Source organism: Triturus cristatus, chromosome 8 (assembly GCF_964204655.1).
Source record: "Triturus cristatus chromosome 8, aTriCri1.1, whole genome shotgun sequence".
Classification (NCBI taxonomy): domain Eukaryota; kingdom Metazoa; phylum Chordata; class Amphibia; order Caudata; family Salamandridae; genus Triturus; species Triturus cristatus.
The window spans coordinates 217,318,827-217,338,393 of NC_140591.1; the positions used below are offsets into that span (position 1 = coordinate 217,318,827).

Below are 19,567 nucleotides of genomic sequence, written 5' to 3' on the forward strand. Positions count from 1 at the left end.
TCTCCAACCCCTCTAATCCTCTCTCAGAATTTCCTTCGCGAACCATTGGGAAACCCTCACAAGCTTGTGCTGAAAGGCCAACTATGCCTCATGGTGTGGAGGATCACAGGAGGTGATGGCAGGTTCTGGGACTTTCAGAACAGGCTCAAACACTCCTCACAAACGCATATGCATCCTCACTGTCAGGAGGTACAAATCTGCCTGGACACGATGGGTGGGTTGGTGTGTGCAGAAGGATTTGGATCCCGTGGAGTCCAAGGTTGTCCAGGTGTTACATTTTGTCTCCAAGATGGTGTCAAGAGGTATTGCTTATAGGTCATTAACATCCTTTAAATCAGTCATGTCGGCTAGCCATGATCCCATTGAGTGCCTCCCCATGGGGGAGCATCCTCTAGTGTGCAGACAAATAATAGGTATCCAGCTGTTGGTTCTACCAGAACTGTGGTACTTGTCCTTATGGGACGTTAACAGAGTCTTAAACTCCTTCACATCAAGGCCAAGAAACAAGTATCTGTCCAGAAAGAAGTAGCATGGCTAACTTTTCAGCTAAGTTGGCCATGCTACTCTGCTTAATTTCCTGTGGAAGAGTCTTGGATATCAGAGCTCAGGACATTACATGAAGAGCTTTTACCCCTAATGGAGTTACCTTTCACATTGGGTGGCTTAGTGGGCAAAAGAACAATGGATTTAACCCAGATCTTTTGACTGGGGGAGAATGTTTGCATTGTCAGCATTCTGTCCATCATTTGTTTGCTGTTACCTTTCACATTTCCAGACACTCAAATACCAATTCTAAGGTGGTATCTTACCCTTCTTTTAAGGAGAACTGAAAATTATGTGTGGTTCAATGCATTAAGGCAAATAGGTGTACGACAGAAGAACTCAGACCTCCAGGGGAGAGACAACTCCTCCTTTCTCTGAAGAAGCCGTTCAAGGTGGTATCCTCCCTGTCTATTGACAATGGGTCAGATGGGTGATGCAAGAAGCTGGCATTGATACCTGTATGCTTGGCACACATTCAGTGAGAGGTGTCAAGGCATCAAAGGCATTCAAGTTAGGTGCACAGCTGGAGAATATAGTCAATGCAGCAGACTGGTCCTCTGATTCAACTTTCAAGAGGTTTACTTCAAGATGGTTATATCTTCCAGGTGTGTCACCATCGTGTGGCAGCAAATCCAAAATTGGACTTCAACTTATGGGACGAGACTCTAAAACGGAGTGCTTGTTAAATACAACTTGAGCAGTATACCAGGATACATATATATATATATATTATTTTTTTATAGTAGTTTCCAAAATTGTATTTATATACCTTGTCTTCCCTGGTGATGAGTAAGCTTTCAGCCAGCGGAATCTTAGCCTCCGGTCCTGACATAGAATAAAAAATCCTTAGCTTACGTGATGGAAAATTTTCAATTCTATAAAGGACACGGAGGCGAGGATTATCCCACCCAAAGACCGGAGATCTACTACTCCCACCCACTGATCAGATAATTCCTGCTCATTGGAAGGGACTTTGTTGTGAGTGAGTATTTTGGTATCATTGCTTCCTCATTTTAACTCGAAAATGGTTATACTAGTTATGCACCATACAAGAGCTCAATGCACTTGTACCATGTTATGGTCCTTGCTCATGAATAAGACATACTGACGAATATTTACCTTCTCAGTTAATACAGGTTTAGGTAACAAATCTTTGAAAAAGGAGTAACAAAACAGGATGACATGCTTATCATCACACAATGAAAGAGGGATAGGAGACAGAAGATGGACTACATGCCCGCATGCAGGATTGTTATTGGCTGGACATTGTTGTTGGTTTCCTTTTCCCTACCTCACATAGTGTTCATGGAAAAGGTAGTTCCTTAAATTATTAATGTGATTTTCATATGGCTGCTGTTTCAAATGAAGCGCAGAAAGGCAGTGTAATCATTGCCTCCGTGTGCTTAATAGATCTGAAAATTCTGGGGATTTTTTTTTATTCCCCAGCTGTACTTAAGAGACCCATCTTTTGTGTGCAAATCTCATCTCGATCTCTTCCCTTTCACTCCTAAATTGGGATTACTCATTTTCATTCCCAAATTCTTTTGCCAGTGAGAGGTTTCAATTTTGGGTAAATAATTTGTTAACTCCGCCTAGAGAGTGCTCTCTCTCTCTCAGCATTTTTTCTGCAACCCCCTTTTAATCAGCTCCTGCAAGGGAATATCTTCCAGGTTTGTCACAGTCATGTGGCAGAGAACCCAAAATTGGACTTCAGTTTATGGGACAAGATTCCAAAACAGAGTGCTTACTAAATGTGACTTGTGCAGTGTAATGGGCTACAGACCTTTTTTTTTTTTTTTTTTTGTAGTATACACAATTTTCATTTATATACCTTATCTTTAGGTTACATTTTGGTAATTTAACTTTCCACATTTATCACTTTATATCGTTGGTCTCCAAGTAGTTTATTGAATCTCAATTTTGCTTCATTTGCTGCTCACACCAGTTGCACTTTCGATACATCATATAACAAGCTACTTCTCAAATATATTTCGCTCTCATGATAGACGTACAGCAGATGTTAACTACCAACTTCTATGCAATTTTCCATAACTTAGTTACTAGTTAGCACCCAAGAGCACCCACGAGCTGTCAAAGCACTTGTGAAATAAAACTGCGGAAAAAGTTTGAAGTTTTATACCAGCTATGCCCCTTATGCCACAGTTGAATATTTACAGGTACTAATATGTTATGGAAACTGCATACTAGTCAGCAAATAGTAAATGCTGTGCCCCTCAGGTGAGAGCGAAACACGTGCCAGGAGTACGTTTTGAGCCATGTCTAGAAAATGAAACTGAAGTTGAACGAAACTGAAGCTGAACGAAACTGAAGCTGAACAATAATGATGCCGAATTTTGACACCAGAGGTTACCCGTGCAAAAATAATAAAGCACAACTATGGGGAGTTCACTGACCGGAACACAACTGGGGGGTGTAGGTGAAAAACAGTTCTTTGGAGCAGCAGAGCACGAGGGATATTAATGCAAAGTTTGACGATTTATATTTCTCTAGCATCGCCTTTAAAATAGTACTGGCAATACAGTCTGAAGTCAGTTTCTTAACACAGCATGCTCAAAGCGAGTTATGCCCTACGTACTTGCTTAACATAGTAGTAACTTAATTTATGAAATTGACACTCATACAATAGACAGGTTTACCTTCCCCAAGCCGCTCTCTTCTGGAGACACTCTAAAGGTCCGGCTTCCATGGCAAAGCTCACAGTGTCACTGTAACCCAACGACGGCTTGTTATGTCTGCAATATTTACCAATTCAGAGAGTTAACATTTTGTAAATGCTTTCAAAATCCGATCAGCTGAAAAATACCATTTAGAAAACAAACTTCACAGCTCAGGAACACGATTACAGGTTTTCAGAATTACTGGAGCAAACTGGACATCCGAACTTGCAGTGATAATAAATGTTTATCGTCGGATTAATAAAAAATATTCACAAAAAAATACTTTACAATAATCCTATACAAACGACTTCAATCTTCAAGACGGAATCCCTAAAAATCACCATATGCTTAAAACATGCAGCACGACTTATTCTTAAATCCCTCCTCAGAGACAATCAGTTGCATTAAATTACTGCCACCAGCAAAAAACAATACAAACTTTAACGTGCCACGTGCTTATTTAGAACACAACGATTACTTTAATATCAAAGGCAGTAGGTGAATTAAGCAAAGTTTTTAGTTCAATGCAGTAGGCAAAACGTAGGTAGGCAAGTTTGGACAGATCAGTATTTGAAAAGATGAGCTCGCTTCCTCAGTCCCTTCACCTTTAAAATTGGGAGGAATGAAAACCACCATCCAGTATCCTGTCTTATTACTATCAACTGCCTCCAGCCGCAAGGTCTAATGGAACTGTGGGTTCCACGCCATGATTGGCGAGTGGCTGGCTGGCGGATGTTGGTGTTCATAGCTGGAGGCCTGAAGAATAGTCCTGGCCACCCAGAGGCATCTCTGTAACATCTTTCCTCTGGTGGGCCCTCCAAGGAGAGCAGGGTCACTGACGGTCAGTGGAGGCTTCCCTGATATGGACTGTGATGTAATTCGTACCCTATGCACTCATGGGTTTGGCTTTACATTACAGAAGTGGTCAGTTGAATGGCTCAGATGTAAGAGGTAACTGTGTACAGGTCGAAGGTGGGTGTAGGAAGGGGACACGTTTAAGGATATACTGAAATGGTATTTTGAAGAAAAATGGGCCAGCTGTCCCAAGCCATTTAGTGGTCGTTAACGGTCCAATTTGGAGTTTGCAGCTGCAAAAATACATTTTGCAATGTATTAAAACTATTTTAGGAGTTGGGATCTTTTCATGGCTCCTAAAATGGGTTTACAAATAGATAAGGAATCGCTATTTGGAAAGTACTTACTGTAAGCGCCAGTTGGGGCCAGTAGTTAACAACCACTTTTTTGTACATCTGGCTCAGTTTCCTCTTTGCAAACCTTTTTAAGCGTCTGTACTTTGTGCATTGCGTATTCCACCCACGACTGTGATAACAGCTCACAGTATTCTTTGTAAATGCAATGCACTAACATGGTTATTAACAACAGATGTAGTTTACCCACAGGTAAGTCACAGATGGAGGTTAGTCAAACACTTGAACATCATGGCCATGCAGAAGCTTAGACGATGCATGGCATAGTGTTTTCTGCACTGGGGCCGAAGACATTACATTATTACAGCTAAGCGACCCTGTAGGTCGGCACGTGGTATAAACTGGCTGCTCCATTTCCTCATTTAACAAAGGTACAAGACTCCTTTGGAACATTCTTCTAGGGTCCAGATTCAGCAGTTTATCAACAACCACAAGTGGGCGGCAAGGGGCACAACTCAGGCGTAAATATTATATATTTTCTATTTATTTAATCATTCTTTCAAATTCATCATCAAATAACATTGCAGGTCTAGCGACAATGGGCCTGCAGCCTGACAATCTAGCCAAGCTTTTTAATAAATCTATGTTGTTAGAACTGGGGGTCTCTAGTTGGCTGAGGTAGGTACCTTAGTCCAAATAGGGACCCTTGCTTCTAGTCAGGGAAAGGAGGGACACCATCTTAGATAACCCCTGCTCACCCTCTGGTAGCTTGGCACCAGCAGCCCGGCTTATCTCCAAGGCAATGTGTAAAGTATTTGCAACTACACTCACAGTTACACAGTGATAACACCACAAATGGACACCACACTGATTTAGGAAAATAGCGGTATCTTTATCAAGAAGAAATGCGATGAGACCAAACGATAAAAAAATATACAGCATATGCGTAGTCGTAATATTTCACTGGGACGGTTATTAGGTCAACAATTACTTGTAGGTTCTTGAGGTATTAATGAGCAGTTCACAATGATCTAATGCAGTCCTAATGCAAAGCTATGCAGTTTGTAATGCAGTTCGTAATGTAGAAATAAGACAGTCATTAATGCGGTTCGTAAAGCAAGTAATAATGCATTTCGTAATGCAAGTACAATGTGGATCATAAAAGCAAATAATAATAATGTTCGTAGTGCAAGTATTAATGCGGATCATAAAAGCAAGTAATAATGCAGTTCGTAATGCAAGTACTAATGCAGATCGTAAAAGAAAGTAATAATGCAGTTCGGCACCGATCGCGGTGCTACTAATAATAATAATAAGGGAGTTTTATAAAGCGCTTGGTTACGCTCAGATGGCGTGTCCCCGCGCTAAAACAGAAGAACTCCCGCAGACTAGAACGTAAAGTCTGCACAGGTTACCGTGTATATAGGTATGTTTTTAGCTTCCTCCTGAAGCTAGGTTCAGATGACTCCAGACGGAGGTCCAAAGGTAGGGCATTCTAGCTCTTTGCCACTAGGTAGCTGAAAGATCTACCTCCCACGCGAGCCCGCCTTATCCTCGGGACCTTTAAAAGGCCTCCATGGGAGGAGGGAAGGGCGCGCGTGGATACGTACCTGGTGATCAGGTTCTGGAGCGGTGTTGGCGCCTTCCCAGTAAGGATGCGGTGGCAGGTAGAGAGGGCCTTAAACTCGACACTACTCCTCACTGGCAACCAGTGAAGAGTCCGAAGGGCAGTTTTGGAGGCCGATCTTTTGGGAAATTTTAGAATGAGGCGGGCTGCCGCATTCTGCAACACCTGAAGGCGATTTATTGCCTTGCTGGTTGCTCCCAGGTACAGCAAGTTGCCATAATCCAGGCGTGATGTCACGAGGGCGTGCACCAGCGTTCTACGGGCTGACATAGGAAGGAGATCTAAGACCTTCCGTAGACTTTTCAGAACGCTGAAGCAGACACCCGCCACACGTCCTATCTGAGGTCCAAAGGACAGGTCAGCATCAAGCCAGACTCCAAGGTTCCGAACTTCTTGACAGGGTGTTGGAACCTCACCTAAGCATGGAGGCCACCACGCCGACGACCAGATAGATGGGTTCCCCCCCACTACGAGCACCTCGGTCTTGCTGCCATTTAGTTTGAGGCAGTTGGTGGACACCCAGGCTGCAAGGTCTTGCATGCAGACTCTGAAACTGTCCACCGCAAGACCGGGCGCTCGCGAGAGGGAGATAACCAGCTGCGTGTCGTCGGTGTAGGACACTATGTGCAGACCATGGCCCTCAGCAATGGGGGCCACTGGGGAGACATATAGATTAAATAGGGTGGGGCTCAGGGACGATCCCTGGGGTACGCCCTGGCCCAATCCAATATCCCTGGAATAACATTCGCCCTGGCGGACCTGAAAGCTTCTCCCCGTCAGGAAGGACTGGATCCATGCGAGTGCAGCTCCAGATATCCCTCCACTATTCAGACACTGTAGCAAGGTGGTATGAGCTACAGTGTCGAATGCTGCACTCAGGTCCAATAGGATGAGGGCCATAGTATGACCCTCATCCACCCCCTGGCGTAGGGTCTCCACAGCCATCAGAAGCGCTGATTCCGTTGAGTGGCGGGGACGGAAACCAAACTGGGTATCGTGTAGTAGGGCAACCTCTTCCACAAAATCCATCAGTTGCAGGTTTACCGTTTTTTCCGCCACTTTGGCCAGGTAGTGCAGAAGGGAGATCGGCCGGAGGTTCTCTAGCTTCTCAAAGCTAATGTTAGGTTTCTTCCTGAGAGGTAGAACCACTGCCTGTTTCCAGTCTTTGGGCACGGTCTTAGTGCTAAAAGACACATCCAGTAGGTGTCTGATATATGGTTCTAGTACCGGTAAGCTATCCGCTAGCCGTTTCAGCGTGGTGGGATCCCGCTAGTGAAGATCTCTATGCCACTCTTGGCTGACTCGCAGTCAGCGACTACCAAAATATGCCCCCAATACTGTTTTGAAGTAAACAAAGTGCAGCTCCACAATCCGACCCAGGTACTGCCACTCCTCGGCGAGAACCCGCTGCGATACTGACTTGAGCGGAGGCTCGCGCTGCAAAGATGGGAAAGGTCGAGAGCAGTCTCTCGTAGCACGTACTCCGTCCCAGGTGGCGACACACGCACGATCCCTGAGCGTTACCTGGGGGGGGTGCAGTCTCTCCTCGCGGCTTGGGCATCACGCTGTGCGGCTTCGGGTTGGCGGCGCTGCTCCTCGCAGTGAGTCTCGGGCTACCAGGAGATGGCATCGCAGCTGATCGGCTCTCAGCGTGACTCTGCTGATCTTGGGCAAAGGAGCTCGGACCCACGATGGTGAAGGTTCACAGACCTCTCCTTGGCAAAGGCAGGCTCGGGCCGGCGGCGGTGATTTCTCACGGCTCCACCTTGGGACGACGGTCCGGGCTGATGGCGATAATGATCACAGCACTTCTGGTCATGCTGTTGATCGAAGCAGAGCGCAAGACTGCTCCGGGCCACACGGTCGTGGGGCAATTCTCAAGAAGGTTTCAGGCTGCAAAAAACACAAGCACACAGCGTCACTGAGACACACTTGGAAACCTTTATGTTCCTGAGTTTCCACAACAGGGAGCCAGCTCCTCTCGGGCCCATGGAGACAAGTTACTTCAAGACACAGGACACAGCAAAGTCCTTTCAAGCAGGGGGACACAGCACACAGCACAGTCCTTTGTCCTCTCCTTAGTCAAATCAGCAAACTGCCGGCCAGCCCCAGAACACACAGCAAGGGCAGTCCTTCTCTTCAGTCTTCAGCTGTTCTTCTTTGGCAGAGGTTCCTCTTGATCACAAAGTAGTTTCAATCCTTGTTCAGTCTTGAGTTTAGGGGTTTCAGCTCTCACATGGGTGTCTTCCTGCCAGTGCACACCTTCTTTCTTTGATAGTCAGGGTCTGGGCCTCAGACACTCTGCAGTAGGTGGAGCCATTCTTTTGTGGCAGCTGCACAGCCCTCTTCGCATCAAAGGGGCTAATCCTCCCACCACATCAAATGCAGGCCAGCCTGTTGCTGTCTCACCTACTCCTCCCTGGTGTCAGGACACTTCCCAGACCCCGTCACATCCAAACCCAGACAGTCAATACAGAACCAGGCAGAGGCATGCAGGATGGTTAGGACAAGAAACCAGCCACTTCTAAAAGTGTGGTTTCTAAACACAATTTAAAAACCATCTTCACAAAAAGATTTGTTATTAAATTCTGAGTTCAGGCACACTAAACTATCTCTCCATCTTATGCCTATGGGAAGATATGCTGGAAACATGTGACACAGCATTCCCTATTCTGTCCTATGGGCAAGATGGCCTTGCAACAGTGAAAAACGAATTTGGCAGTATTTCACTGTCAGGACATAGTACACACCTCAGTACATGTCCTACCTTTTAAATACACTGCACCCTGCCGGGGGGGGGACCTTGGGCCTACTATAGGGGTGTCTGATGTGCATCAAAAGGGAAGGGTAAGGCTTGTCAGGACAACAAGGCAGTTAAACTGTGCGCAGGCATTGCAGTGGCATGCCTGAGATCTCTTTTTAGGGCTACTTGCGTGGGTGGTACAATTAGTGCTGCAGGCCCACTAGTAGCATTTGCATTACCAGCCCTGGCACACATAGTGCACTTTACTAGTAAGACAAACATACCACTTATGGACAACCAATTACCATAACACTTTATACAGGGAGCACTTGCACTTTGACACTGATCAGCAGTGGCAAAGTGCCCAAAGCATCTAAGCCAGCAAAACGAAATCCATCACAGCATCAAAAATAGAGGAGGTAGAGGCAAAATGTCAGGGGTAACCATGCCAGAAAATGCCAGGTCTAACACGTGTGCCCCCCCCCAGCTGAAAAGTGGGGAGAACTACCCACCCTCATGGGAGTTCTCATCACTACGGTGGAAAAATCTGGACAGACCATCAGCATTGGCGTGTTCTGTTCCAGGGCGGTATTCCACCGTAAAGTCCATTCCCTGTAGGGAGATGGACCACCTCAATAGTTTTGGGTTTTCACCCGTCAACAGCATCAACCATCTGAGGGGTCAGTGGTCTGTCTGAACCAAGAAGTGAGTCCCAAACAAGTAGGGCCTCAGCTTCTTCAGCACCCAGACCACAGCAAAAGCTTCCCTTTCAATTGCACTCCAACTCTGTTCCCTGGGAAGTAGCCTCCTGCTAATGAAAGCTACGGGTTGGTCCAAGCCCTCGTCGTTCAATTGTGAGAGTACTGCTCCCACCCCATACTCTGAAGCATTTGTCTACACCACAAGCTCTTTGGAGAAATCAGGCACCTTGAGCACGGGCGCCATGCACATGGCAGTTTTCAGGGCATCAAAAGCGGTCTGGCAGGCATCAGTCCAGATCACCTTCTTGGGCTGTTTCTTTGAAGTCAGTTCAAGGGGGCAAAAATGGTGCCATACCCCCTTACAAACCGTCTGTAATACCCTGTGAGTCCTAAAATGGCTCTCACCTCTGTCTGGGTATTGGGGGGTTGCCAAGCCTGAATGGTATAAATATTTGCCTGTAGGGGCGCCACCTGGCAGCTCCATACCTGGTGTCCTAAGTACACCACAGAACCCTGCCCTATCTGGCACTTACTTGCCTTGATAGTGGAGGGCCTTCAACACTTCACAAAGGTGTTGCAAACGTTCCTCCCAACTGGAGCTGAACACAGCAATGTCATCCAGGTAGGCGGCGCTGAATTCCTCCAGCCCACACAGCACCTGGTTACCAGTCTCCGGAAGGTGGCATGGCGTTCTTCAACCCAAAGGTCATTACCCTGAATTGGTAGTGCCCCTCTGGCGTTGAGAACGCTGACCCCTCTTTGGCCCCCTTGGTCAAGGCAATCTGCCAGTACCCAGACATCAAGTCAAATGTACTGCGGTACCGGGCAGTTCCCAGCCGATCCACAAGCTCATCAGCTCTGGGGATGGGGAGAGCGTCAGTCTTGGTGACTGCATTGAGCCCACGGTAATCCACACAGAACCAGAGTTCTGGGATGGTATCAGGCGCAGCAACTTTTGGCACAAGGACCACTGGGCTAGCTCAGGGGCAGCTGGAGGGCTCAATTACTCCTAGCACCAGCATCTTAGACACCTCCTCATTGATGCTGGCCCTGACCTTATCAGCTACTCTGTAAAATTGTTGTTTTACAGGCAGGCTGTCTCCAGTGTCTACATCATGGACACACCAATGGGTGACTCCTGGGGTCAGGGAGGCGAACTGACCCAACACCTGGCGACAGTCCCTCTGCTGTTCTGGGGTCAGGTTAGGCAAGAGGTTCACCCCATCCACTGACCCATCCTTTTCTCTGGCTGACAGGCGGTCAGGAAGAAGGTTCACTCTCCTCTCACCCCACTCACCCCATCATCTGTAGCCAAGAGCATGGTCACATCAGACCTCTCAAAGTAGGGTTTGAGGCGGTTCACATGGAGGACCCTCAGAGGCTTCCTAGGAGACTGTAAGTTAACCAGGTAGGTCACTTCGCTCCTGCACTCCACCACCTCATAAGGCACAGTCCACTTATCCAGGAGCGCGCAGGACTCCACTGGGGCCTTCGCCCAAACTTTCTGCCCAGGTTGAAACTCTACCGGAGTGGCATTCTGGTTGTACCACCGTTTCATTTCTTCCTGGCTGGGTTCCAGATTCGCCTGAGCGAGTTGCCTGAAACGCCTAGTTTGGTTCCTGAAGGCCAGCATGTAGCTAAATACATCCTGGGGGGGTTGACCAGGAGCCTTCTCCCAGCCCTCCTTCACCAAACTCAAGGGTCCTCTTACAGGGTGACCATACAGTTGCTCAAAGGGACTGAAGCCTAAGGACTTCTGTGGCACCTCTCTGTAAGCAAACAGCAGGCATGGTGAGAGGACATCCCACTTAAGCCTCATGGGTTCCTCAAGACCCATAATCATGCCCTTCAGGGTCCGGTTAAATCTCTCAACCAGCCCGTTACCTTGGGGGTGGTAAGGCGTGGTGAAATTATAGGTTACACCGCACTCCTTCCACAGAGATTTCATATACCTAGATATAAAATTAGTACCCCAGTCTGACACCACCTCCCTGGGGAACCCCACATGGGAGAAAATCCTCATCAGTGCCCGGCCCACCACAGGGGCTGTCACTGTCCGGAGAGGGATGGCTTCAGGGAACTGAGTGGCATGGTCCACCAAGACCAGGATGAACCTGTTGCCCATGGCTGTCTTGGGATCCAGAGGCCCCACAATGTCAATGCCCACCCTCTCAAAAGGGGTGCTGACTACAGGGAAAGGTTGGAGAGGAGCCGTGCACCTACTCCCACTCTTACCACTTACCTGGCGAGTCTGACAGGACCTGCAATGAGTATCAGAACTCTTGCACATTTGAGGCCAGTAGAAGTGGGTGACAAGCCTCTCAAAAGTCTTGCCCTGCCCCAAATGTCCTGCTAAAGGTACATCATGAGCTAACCCCAGTAGGAAGGCTCTGAAGCTCTGGGGTACCACCAGCACACGGGCTGACCCAGGCTCAGCAACCTTAGTCTCGCTATATAGGAGATCATTCTCCCAGTAAATGAAATGTGACCCAGACTGATCACCTGCTGCCTGGTTTGCTGCCTGTTTCCGCAAACCTACAAGAGAAGGGCCCTTTTTCTGCTCCTCACAGAATTCCTCCCTGGAGGGCCCTCCCTCCTACTGCCATTGGGTCAGCTCAGGTAGGTACCCCAGTTTAGCTACTTGCTCCCAGTAGGCTCCAGGGCATCTCCCTCAAGATTTGCCTCCTCCTGGACCGTGGGAACTTTGGGGGCCTGTTTCCCGCGCCCCATGCCTCCTCTCTTTAAGGAAGGCACCTGGTCCACTGTTTCAGGCTCCAGGTTCTCTTGAACACCCTTACTGGCTCCCATAGACCGAGTGGTCACACAAGCTCACTCAGGCATACCCAACATCTCCAAATACGCCTGGCACTCCACCTACTTCCAGGGGGAACTCTCCAGGTAATTCCCTAGCAGACAGTCTGCAGCCATGGACGGACTTACAATGACCTACAAGGAACCGGAGACCCCCCCCCACTCAAAGGGAACTAGCGCCACCTTGCAGAGGTGCACAGAGTTGTCTGCTGCAACTACAGGGTGAAGTACATTGGGAATTACCTGCTCCTCAGACACCTACTGACACCTGACAGATGTCACACTGGTTCCTGTCTCTCTCAGAGCCTCCGCCCTCCTTCCATTGATGGTCACCCACTGCCTGTACTTCTTAGTGTTCTCAGGCAGAGAGGCTTCTTAGACCATCTCTTGATCTCCTAATGAGACCAGGGTCATAACTGCTTGCTCATCCCCATCCCAAGGACTAAATTCCTCCCCAACACTACACTCACTAAACCTGGTGTTGGAGCACCAGTGGGTGCAGGTGGTTTCTTGGGGCATTTAGGGGCAATGTGACCCACCTCTTTACAAAAATAACAAGTAGGAGGACCTCAGTGGTCCCGCTTGCCCTTAGGGGGCCAGGACCTCTTAGCCTTGGGGGACTGGGGCTCCTTCACCTGGGAACTACTTTGGGGCTCTTTAGACAACTCCTTGTGGTTACCCTTGTCCTCCCCCACCTTCTGCTGGGGAACCTGTACACAATTGGCAGTGGTACCCCCTACTCCCTTGTGGATACTGGTGCTGGTCCAGTGGTCCGCCTTCTCAGCAAGCTTACCGGGATCAGTCAGCTTACTGTCTAAAAGATGCTGGTGCAGTTCTGGAACACACAGACTACTCAAGTGCTCCCAACTAATTAAATTGCATAAGCCCTTAAAATCAGTTACCTTGCTGCCCGTCATCCAACCATCCAGTGCACGTGTGTACGCATTCACACACTCCACCCAAGTACTAGATTCCAGTTTCTTGAAGTTCCTGAATTTCTGCCTGTACTGTTCAGGAGTGAGCCCATACCTGAGGCATAAAGCCTCCATGTTGGCATAGGTCAGGGTTCCCGCCCTCTCTAAAGGTGGTAAAACATCCCTCCCAGAAGCCTCAAAGTGTTTCCATAGGCCCGCTCCCCAGTGCTTCTCAGGCACCTCATTCATCTTCAGTGCGATCTCATATGCCGTGAACCACACATAAATATCATCACCCCTTTGGTAATCTCACACTAAGTCTTTGGGAATATACATCTTACCCACTGGCACTGGCTGTGCGCTGCCACCATTCGAACTGAACTCCACCTGTTTAGCCTTAATGTGCAGTTCCGTCATGCTTAACTCATGAGCTAAGAGAATCTCCTTCTCTTCCAAGGCGAGAGCGTTCTTGCTCTCCTTTGCTCACTTTTCACTTTCAATGAGCAGCTTATTCTCCTCTGCTTGAGCCTTAAGATTTAAAACCTCCAACTCATGCTCTCTGACCCTTTTGTTTTCCTCCAGCTCCTCTGGGGAAAAGCTCCTCCCTGAATGGTTACTACCAGCCCCCGAGGCTGGTCATCTCACCGGCAAATCCTGTGAACAAATCCATACCCTGGGTCATCCTCATCCACCTCAGCATCATCTGGCTCCTGAGCCTCTTTGGCTTCCCACCAGGCCCTCAAGGCCATTTGCAGCTCCTCCTTCTTGGCGCTACTTTTCATGGGACATCCCAAAGCTCTGCAGAATTGCCTCAATTGATCAACTTTTTAGGTAAGCAATGCCTCATCGTCGAATTCCAATTCTGCAACCTCAGTGGCTACTTGAGTCCTTTGAGACATGGTGTGTGGCTTAAAGGTCGCTCAAAAATAGAACCAAAAATAAAAAAAACACAATATGTGGTTGCGTCATGGTCTGCGCTAAAACTAGTGATGTACACCAATCACTGAGTCAGTTGCAAATACAAGTTCAAATCCCAACCGCTGACCACCAATGTTAGAACTGGTGGTTTCTAGTTGGCTGAGGTAGGTACCTTTGTCCAAATAGGGACCCTTGCTTCTAGTCAGGGAAAGGAAGGACACCCTCTTAGATAACCCCTGCTCACCCTCTGGTAGCTTGGCACGAGCAGTCCGGCTTATCTCCAAGGCAATGTGTAAAGTATTTGCAACCACACTCACAGTTACACAGTTATAACACCACAAATGGACACCACACTGATTTAGGAAAATAGCGGTATCTTTATCAAGAAGAAATACGATGAGACCAAATGACAAAAATATCCAGCATATGCGTATTCGTAATATTTCACTGGGCCGGTTATTAGGCCAACAATCACTTGTAGGTTCTTGCGGTATTAATGAGCAGTTCACGATGATCTAATGCAGTCCATATGCAAAGCTATGCACCCCCCAGTAGCCTCTTTAGAATGCCTCTGAACCAGTGAAAGACCGAAGGACTGCACCTGCTGTTTAGACCTGTGAGGAAAACCCGGAGGGCTACACCTGCTCCCACCTCTACCCAGGACTAAGAAGTGCACTCCACGGTCAGTTGGCTGATCTCCTGTTAAGCTACAGGGACACAAAAGCTGCAAGAGGCCTAATTTCCTGAGGAGCCTAACTGACCGTTTGCAACTGGAGCTGCCCTGATCCCTGCTGGTGGATTTTACTTGGAGTGAGTCCCGGCCCGTAAGTGGTGTCTCTAAGGTCTTAGGACCCTTATATAAGGGTAATGGCGTACTCCTCCTTTCAAAACTGCAAAAGCTGGGACATAGAAACTTTTTGTCAACTTTTTCTCGAAGGAAGCTGTGGGAGACCAGCACAGCTGATTACACTGAATCGCCAGTTGGGTCCAACCTGCTGGTCGGTTGCGCTGAAGGAGTTCTGACTGTCAGAACAAAAGTCAGAATGTAGAGATCTTCACCAAGCCAAAGCAGATTGATGTTGAGACTTTCCTAGGCATGGACACCAGAATTTGTTTACTTGGAGCTTTCCCACCTTCATCAATGACTGTTCTGGTATCCCGCTCTTCAGCAACCTGCCGTCATCAAACCCTGACTCAAATCCCTTCTATGACCAAAGGCAAGTCTTTCACTAGGACCTACCTGGGAATGGTATCTTACCCTCATTCCATTGTGGTCAGGCTCTGGGCAACAGGGGAGTGATGCTGAGGCTGGTGGTGGGTGCCAGTAAGTGGCATAGCAAGGATGCCATGGACCCTGGTGCAAAAAACAGGTAAATGGCCCCTTGCTTTTTTTCCCAACTTTTTGGGTGGGATTCTGTTGTAATAAAGCTCACACGCCAGATGAAGTAAAGAGTCTTTATTCGTGACCATCCGCTCTCAACTGCCTGGAGCTCACCTGAACATTCTAAGGTGAGCTCCCTCGGATCATACCACTTACTGGTTGGGAAAGGGGTGTTGGGACATACCAACTAAACATTGACAATAAGATTATAACACATCTCCCCTTGCAGGGATTACAAAACATTGGGAAACACGTGGGTTCATTCAGTGTTTACAACTCTGTCTTTGCTCCATGTCTGTCCGTTGTCCAGACGAACCACACTCTTGCTTGTGCTTTCCACTCTTTGAGGTGCTCCGAATTTGCTCGTCCCCGGTTGCACCCTACCCGGTTTCTTAACACACACTTGGGAGTTGGGTTTTATCTCCACCTCTTTAGCTCCATGTTTCCCATCGTACCAAGCTTTGTACTTCTGTTGATGAGACTCTAGACGTCTCTCCACTCGACCTAGGTCTGGTACAACTCTTTTTCCTCCCCCCAACCACTTTGGGTTCATCTTGGTGCTGGGTTCCCTTCCTCTGAGAAACACAAACGGGGATATTCCTGTTACCCCATTGGGCGTGGTGTGATATGCCCATAAGGCTTCTCTCAACTCTTCCTCCACATTCAACCCATTGGTGGTGGCCAGTTGTATCTGCTCCTTGATCATCCGATTCACCCTCTCTACCAATCCATTGGCTTTTGGACAATAGAGAGCAGTCCTCTCATGCTTTATATTGTGTTCTTCCAAAAACTCTCTCATGTTATCAGAGACGAACTGCACTCCATTGTCCGTTACCAAGGTAGCCGGGATGCCTTCATACACAAAGATGTTTTTTAGAAACGCAATGAGATTTGAAGTTGTGGTGGACGATGTGAATTTAAAATTAACCCAATGAGAAGTGTAATCCACCAAAACAAACATAAACCTTTTCTGTGTCCCCAGTATGTCCATGGGACCCACTATGTCCATAGCAAGTTTAGTCCACGGAGACATGGGTACATTGATAGGGGCCAAGGGAGCACAGTGGATAACTTTGCTCTTGTCACTTCTCGCACAACTGATACATTCCTTTACTGCTCTCTCCACCTCTGAATCCATTCTGGGGAACCAAAAGCAACTCCTCACTTTGTTCTTTGTGAGGCTCCTGCCCAGATGCCCTTCATGGGCCAGATCTATAATCCTTTTTCTCAGCCCTTCCGGTGGGACAATTTTATCCCCCCTTTGCAAGCGACCAGCTATGATAGACAGTTCGAATCTGACTTCCCAGAAATCTTTAACTATGTCAGGGACCTCCGATAATTTGTCCGGCCAACCCTTGACAATGAGTTCTTTTAACATACCCATGGCCTTGTCTTCCTCCATGGCCCTGTTCCATTCTGCATCAGTCAGTGAGGGGAGATGCACCACACAGATGGGTACATCTAACACTTCCTCACTGTGATTGCCTTTGATAGGTAACCTTGACAAGCAATCTGCAATCACATTTTCTGGCCCCGGTAAGTACTCCATTTTGAAACTAAAGTTTTCCAGCCCTAGCACCCACTTGCTTATCCTAGGGGACATATTTTGTGCTTGTTTGGGCGAAAACATGAATGTAAGTGGTTTGTGGTCTGTGTGAATGGTAAATTTGTTACCCCACAAAAAGAATTTGAAGTGATGTACCGCCCAAAAACATGCTAATGCCTCCCTCTCGATGACCGAGTAATTGCGTTCTGCCTCACACAAGGTACGGGAGGCAAACGCTATCACTCTTTCTTCCCCGTCACCTTTTTGGGATAACATGGCACCCAACCCTTTGTTAGAGGCATCGGTGGTCAAAATGGTTCTCTTTTTGGGATCAAAAGACCCCAAAGCTGGAGATTCCAATATGCACCTTTTTATCACTTCAACCATCCTACTGTGTTCTTCTTCCCACACAAACGCTGTATTCTTCTTCAGCAGCTCACGTAGGCCCCCACATAAATCAGCAAAGTTCCTGACAAATTTGGACATGTACTCCACTAAGCCCAAAAAGGATTTGAGCTCCTCCTTGTTGGTTGGGTGTGGGGCCTCACTGACAGCTTGGATTAAACTATGCTTGGGCCTGAACCCCTCTTTGGTGATGGTGTGCCCCAGGTAGTCCACAGATGTTACCTTTATCCTGCACTTGTCCAGTTGTACTGTTAAACCTGCCTCAGTTAATCTGTGACACACTGCATGAAGGGTGGCATCATGTGCTTCCTCTGTGTCCCCATACATCAGGATGTCATCTTGGAAACAGAGTGTGTTCTTTACCCCACTCAGTACCTCCTGCATTATTTTCTGAAACACTGAGGCTGCTGAGGCGAGACCGAAAGGCATTCTCACAAACATAAACGCCCCAAACGGTGACGTGAATGCCGTCAATGGTCTCGACTCGGGATGCAGCTCTACTTGGTGATAAGCCCTAGACAGATCGATAACTGAAAAATAATATGCCTTGCCCATGGTGCTTATCATCTCATTTATATTGGGGAGAGGGAATCTCTCCACTTAAATATTTTCATTTAAGGAGCGTAGATCCACACATAGGCGAATACCTTTCCCATTACCCTTGGATGCTAAAACTAAGGGCGCAAGCCATTCAGTGGCCTCAACGGGTTGTATGACCCCTATTTCACAGAGTTTATCTAACTCTTCCTTGAGTGTCTCTCTCAAATGAAAAGGTACTGACCGTGTCTTGTGTACCACGGGTTTGGCTCCAAGTCTGATTTTTATTTTGTGCTGAAACTCACGTAGTTTACCCAATTTCTCATTGAAAAGTTTGGTAAACCTCATCTGTAGACTCCTTTCATTGCTACCTCTGTCAACCATACTCACTTGATTCTCACCATTGGGATCTAACCTGATCCCTAATTCTCTTTGGTGCTGCCACCCCAGAAGATTGGCACCATGCTCCACAATGTACACATTCCCCTTTGTGGTCCTCCCATTGAAGTCAATGTTGCTGTACAACATGCCCACCAGGGGTATGGGATCTCTCGTGTACCCTTCAGGTTTGATATCAGGAGTCTCTAACATCTCTCTGGACCCCCCCAATGACTCTTCAAAATCATGTACATTCACTAACGTGAAGGGGGAACATGAATCCGCATACACTTCTAGAGGTTTGTTATTGAACACCACAATACATTTAGGGTAATTGTTTCTTTCTCTCACCGCCATGCTCCTCACTTGGAAAACATATTTTGCATGAGATTCCTCACCACCACTTACCACGCTCACCGTGTTATTGAACCCTTCTCTGCACACTCTAGCTAGATGTCCCCTCCTGTTGCATTTCTTACACAAAACACCTCTGGCAGTGCACATAGGGTTATTGGCAAGATGGTTACTGCTACCACATCTATAACATTTTGCAATATGCCCATCTCTACTAGCTTTTGTGGCTTGAACTTCCTTCATATTCCACTTATCCGACATTTTAAAAACTCCTTCACTCTGCTCTTCTACCTGTACTTGTGCCACTACATCTTCTTTAACTTTCATTTCTTTTACGCATTTCGCCGTGTGTTCCACCGATTGCGCAATGGCCACAGCATCTTTCAAAGTGGGATTTTTAGCTAACAGTTTTTCCTGAATCCTGCTATTGTTTGTGCACCTAACCAGTTGGTCGCGTATGAGAGAATCATTCAAATCCCCAAACTCACACAACTGCGTTAGTCCGCTTAGCGCTGCAATGTAGTTACTGATCGACTCACACTTCCCTTGGACTCTGGTGAAAAACTTGTGTCTTTCCAACACCACGTTGACCTTATCCCCAAAGTGTGACTCAAGCTTCATCAGTGTCACATCAAAAACATCAATGCCCTCATCATCCTCCAGCTCAGGTTCCGGAAGAGTTTCGTAAACTTTGCGACCATGAACACCCAAATTGTGCAGTAAAATATGCTGTTTCCTCAGGGCTGAAAACCTTTCACCTCCCATGGCAATAAGATATGACTCGAACAGTTTGGCCCAATCCTTCCAGTGAATATCTGGGTCCCCACAGTCATTCAAAAAGGATGGGGGTTGACTCATGCCCGGTGTTCCCATAGTGGCTAAG

At 47.4% G+C, this 19,567-nt stretch overlaps 1 protein-coding gene across 4 annotated transcripts in view; it reads right to left on the reverse strand.

Annotated features, from left to right (window-relative positions):
* The window catches only part of SLC36A4 (solute carrier family 36 member 4), a 1,249,299-nt gene that overhangs the window by 882,097 nt on the left and 347,635 nt on the right, over nucleotides 1-19,567 (reverse strand). For all 4 annotated transcript variants that reach the window (XM_085621384.1, XM_085621386.1, XM_085621383.1 and 1 more), the window contains one exon: nucleotides 3,201-3,296. In XM_085621384.1, coding sequence (XP_085477510.1) covers nucleotides 3,201-3,296 — 96 coding nt within the window. The remainder of the gene's footprint in view (nucleotides 1-3,200; nucleotides 3,297-19,567) is intronic.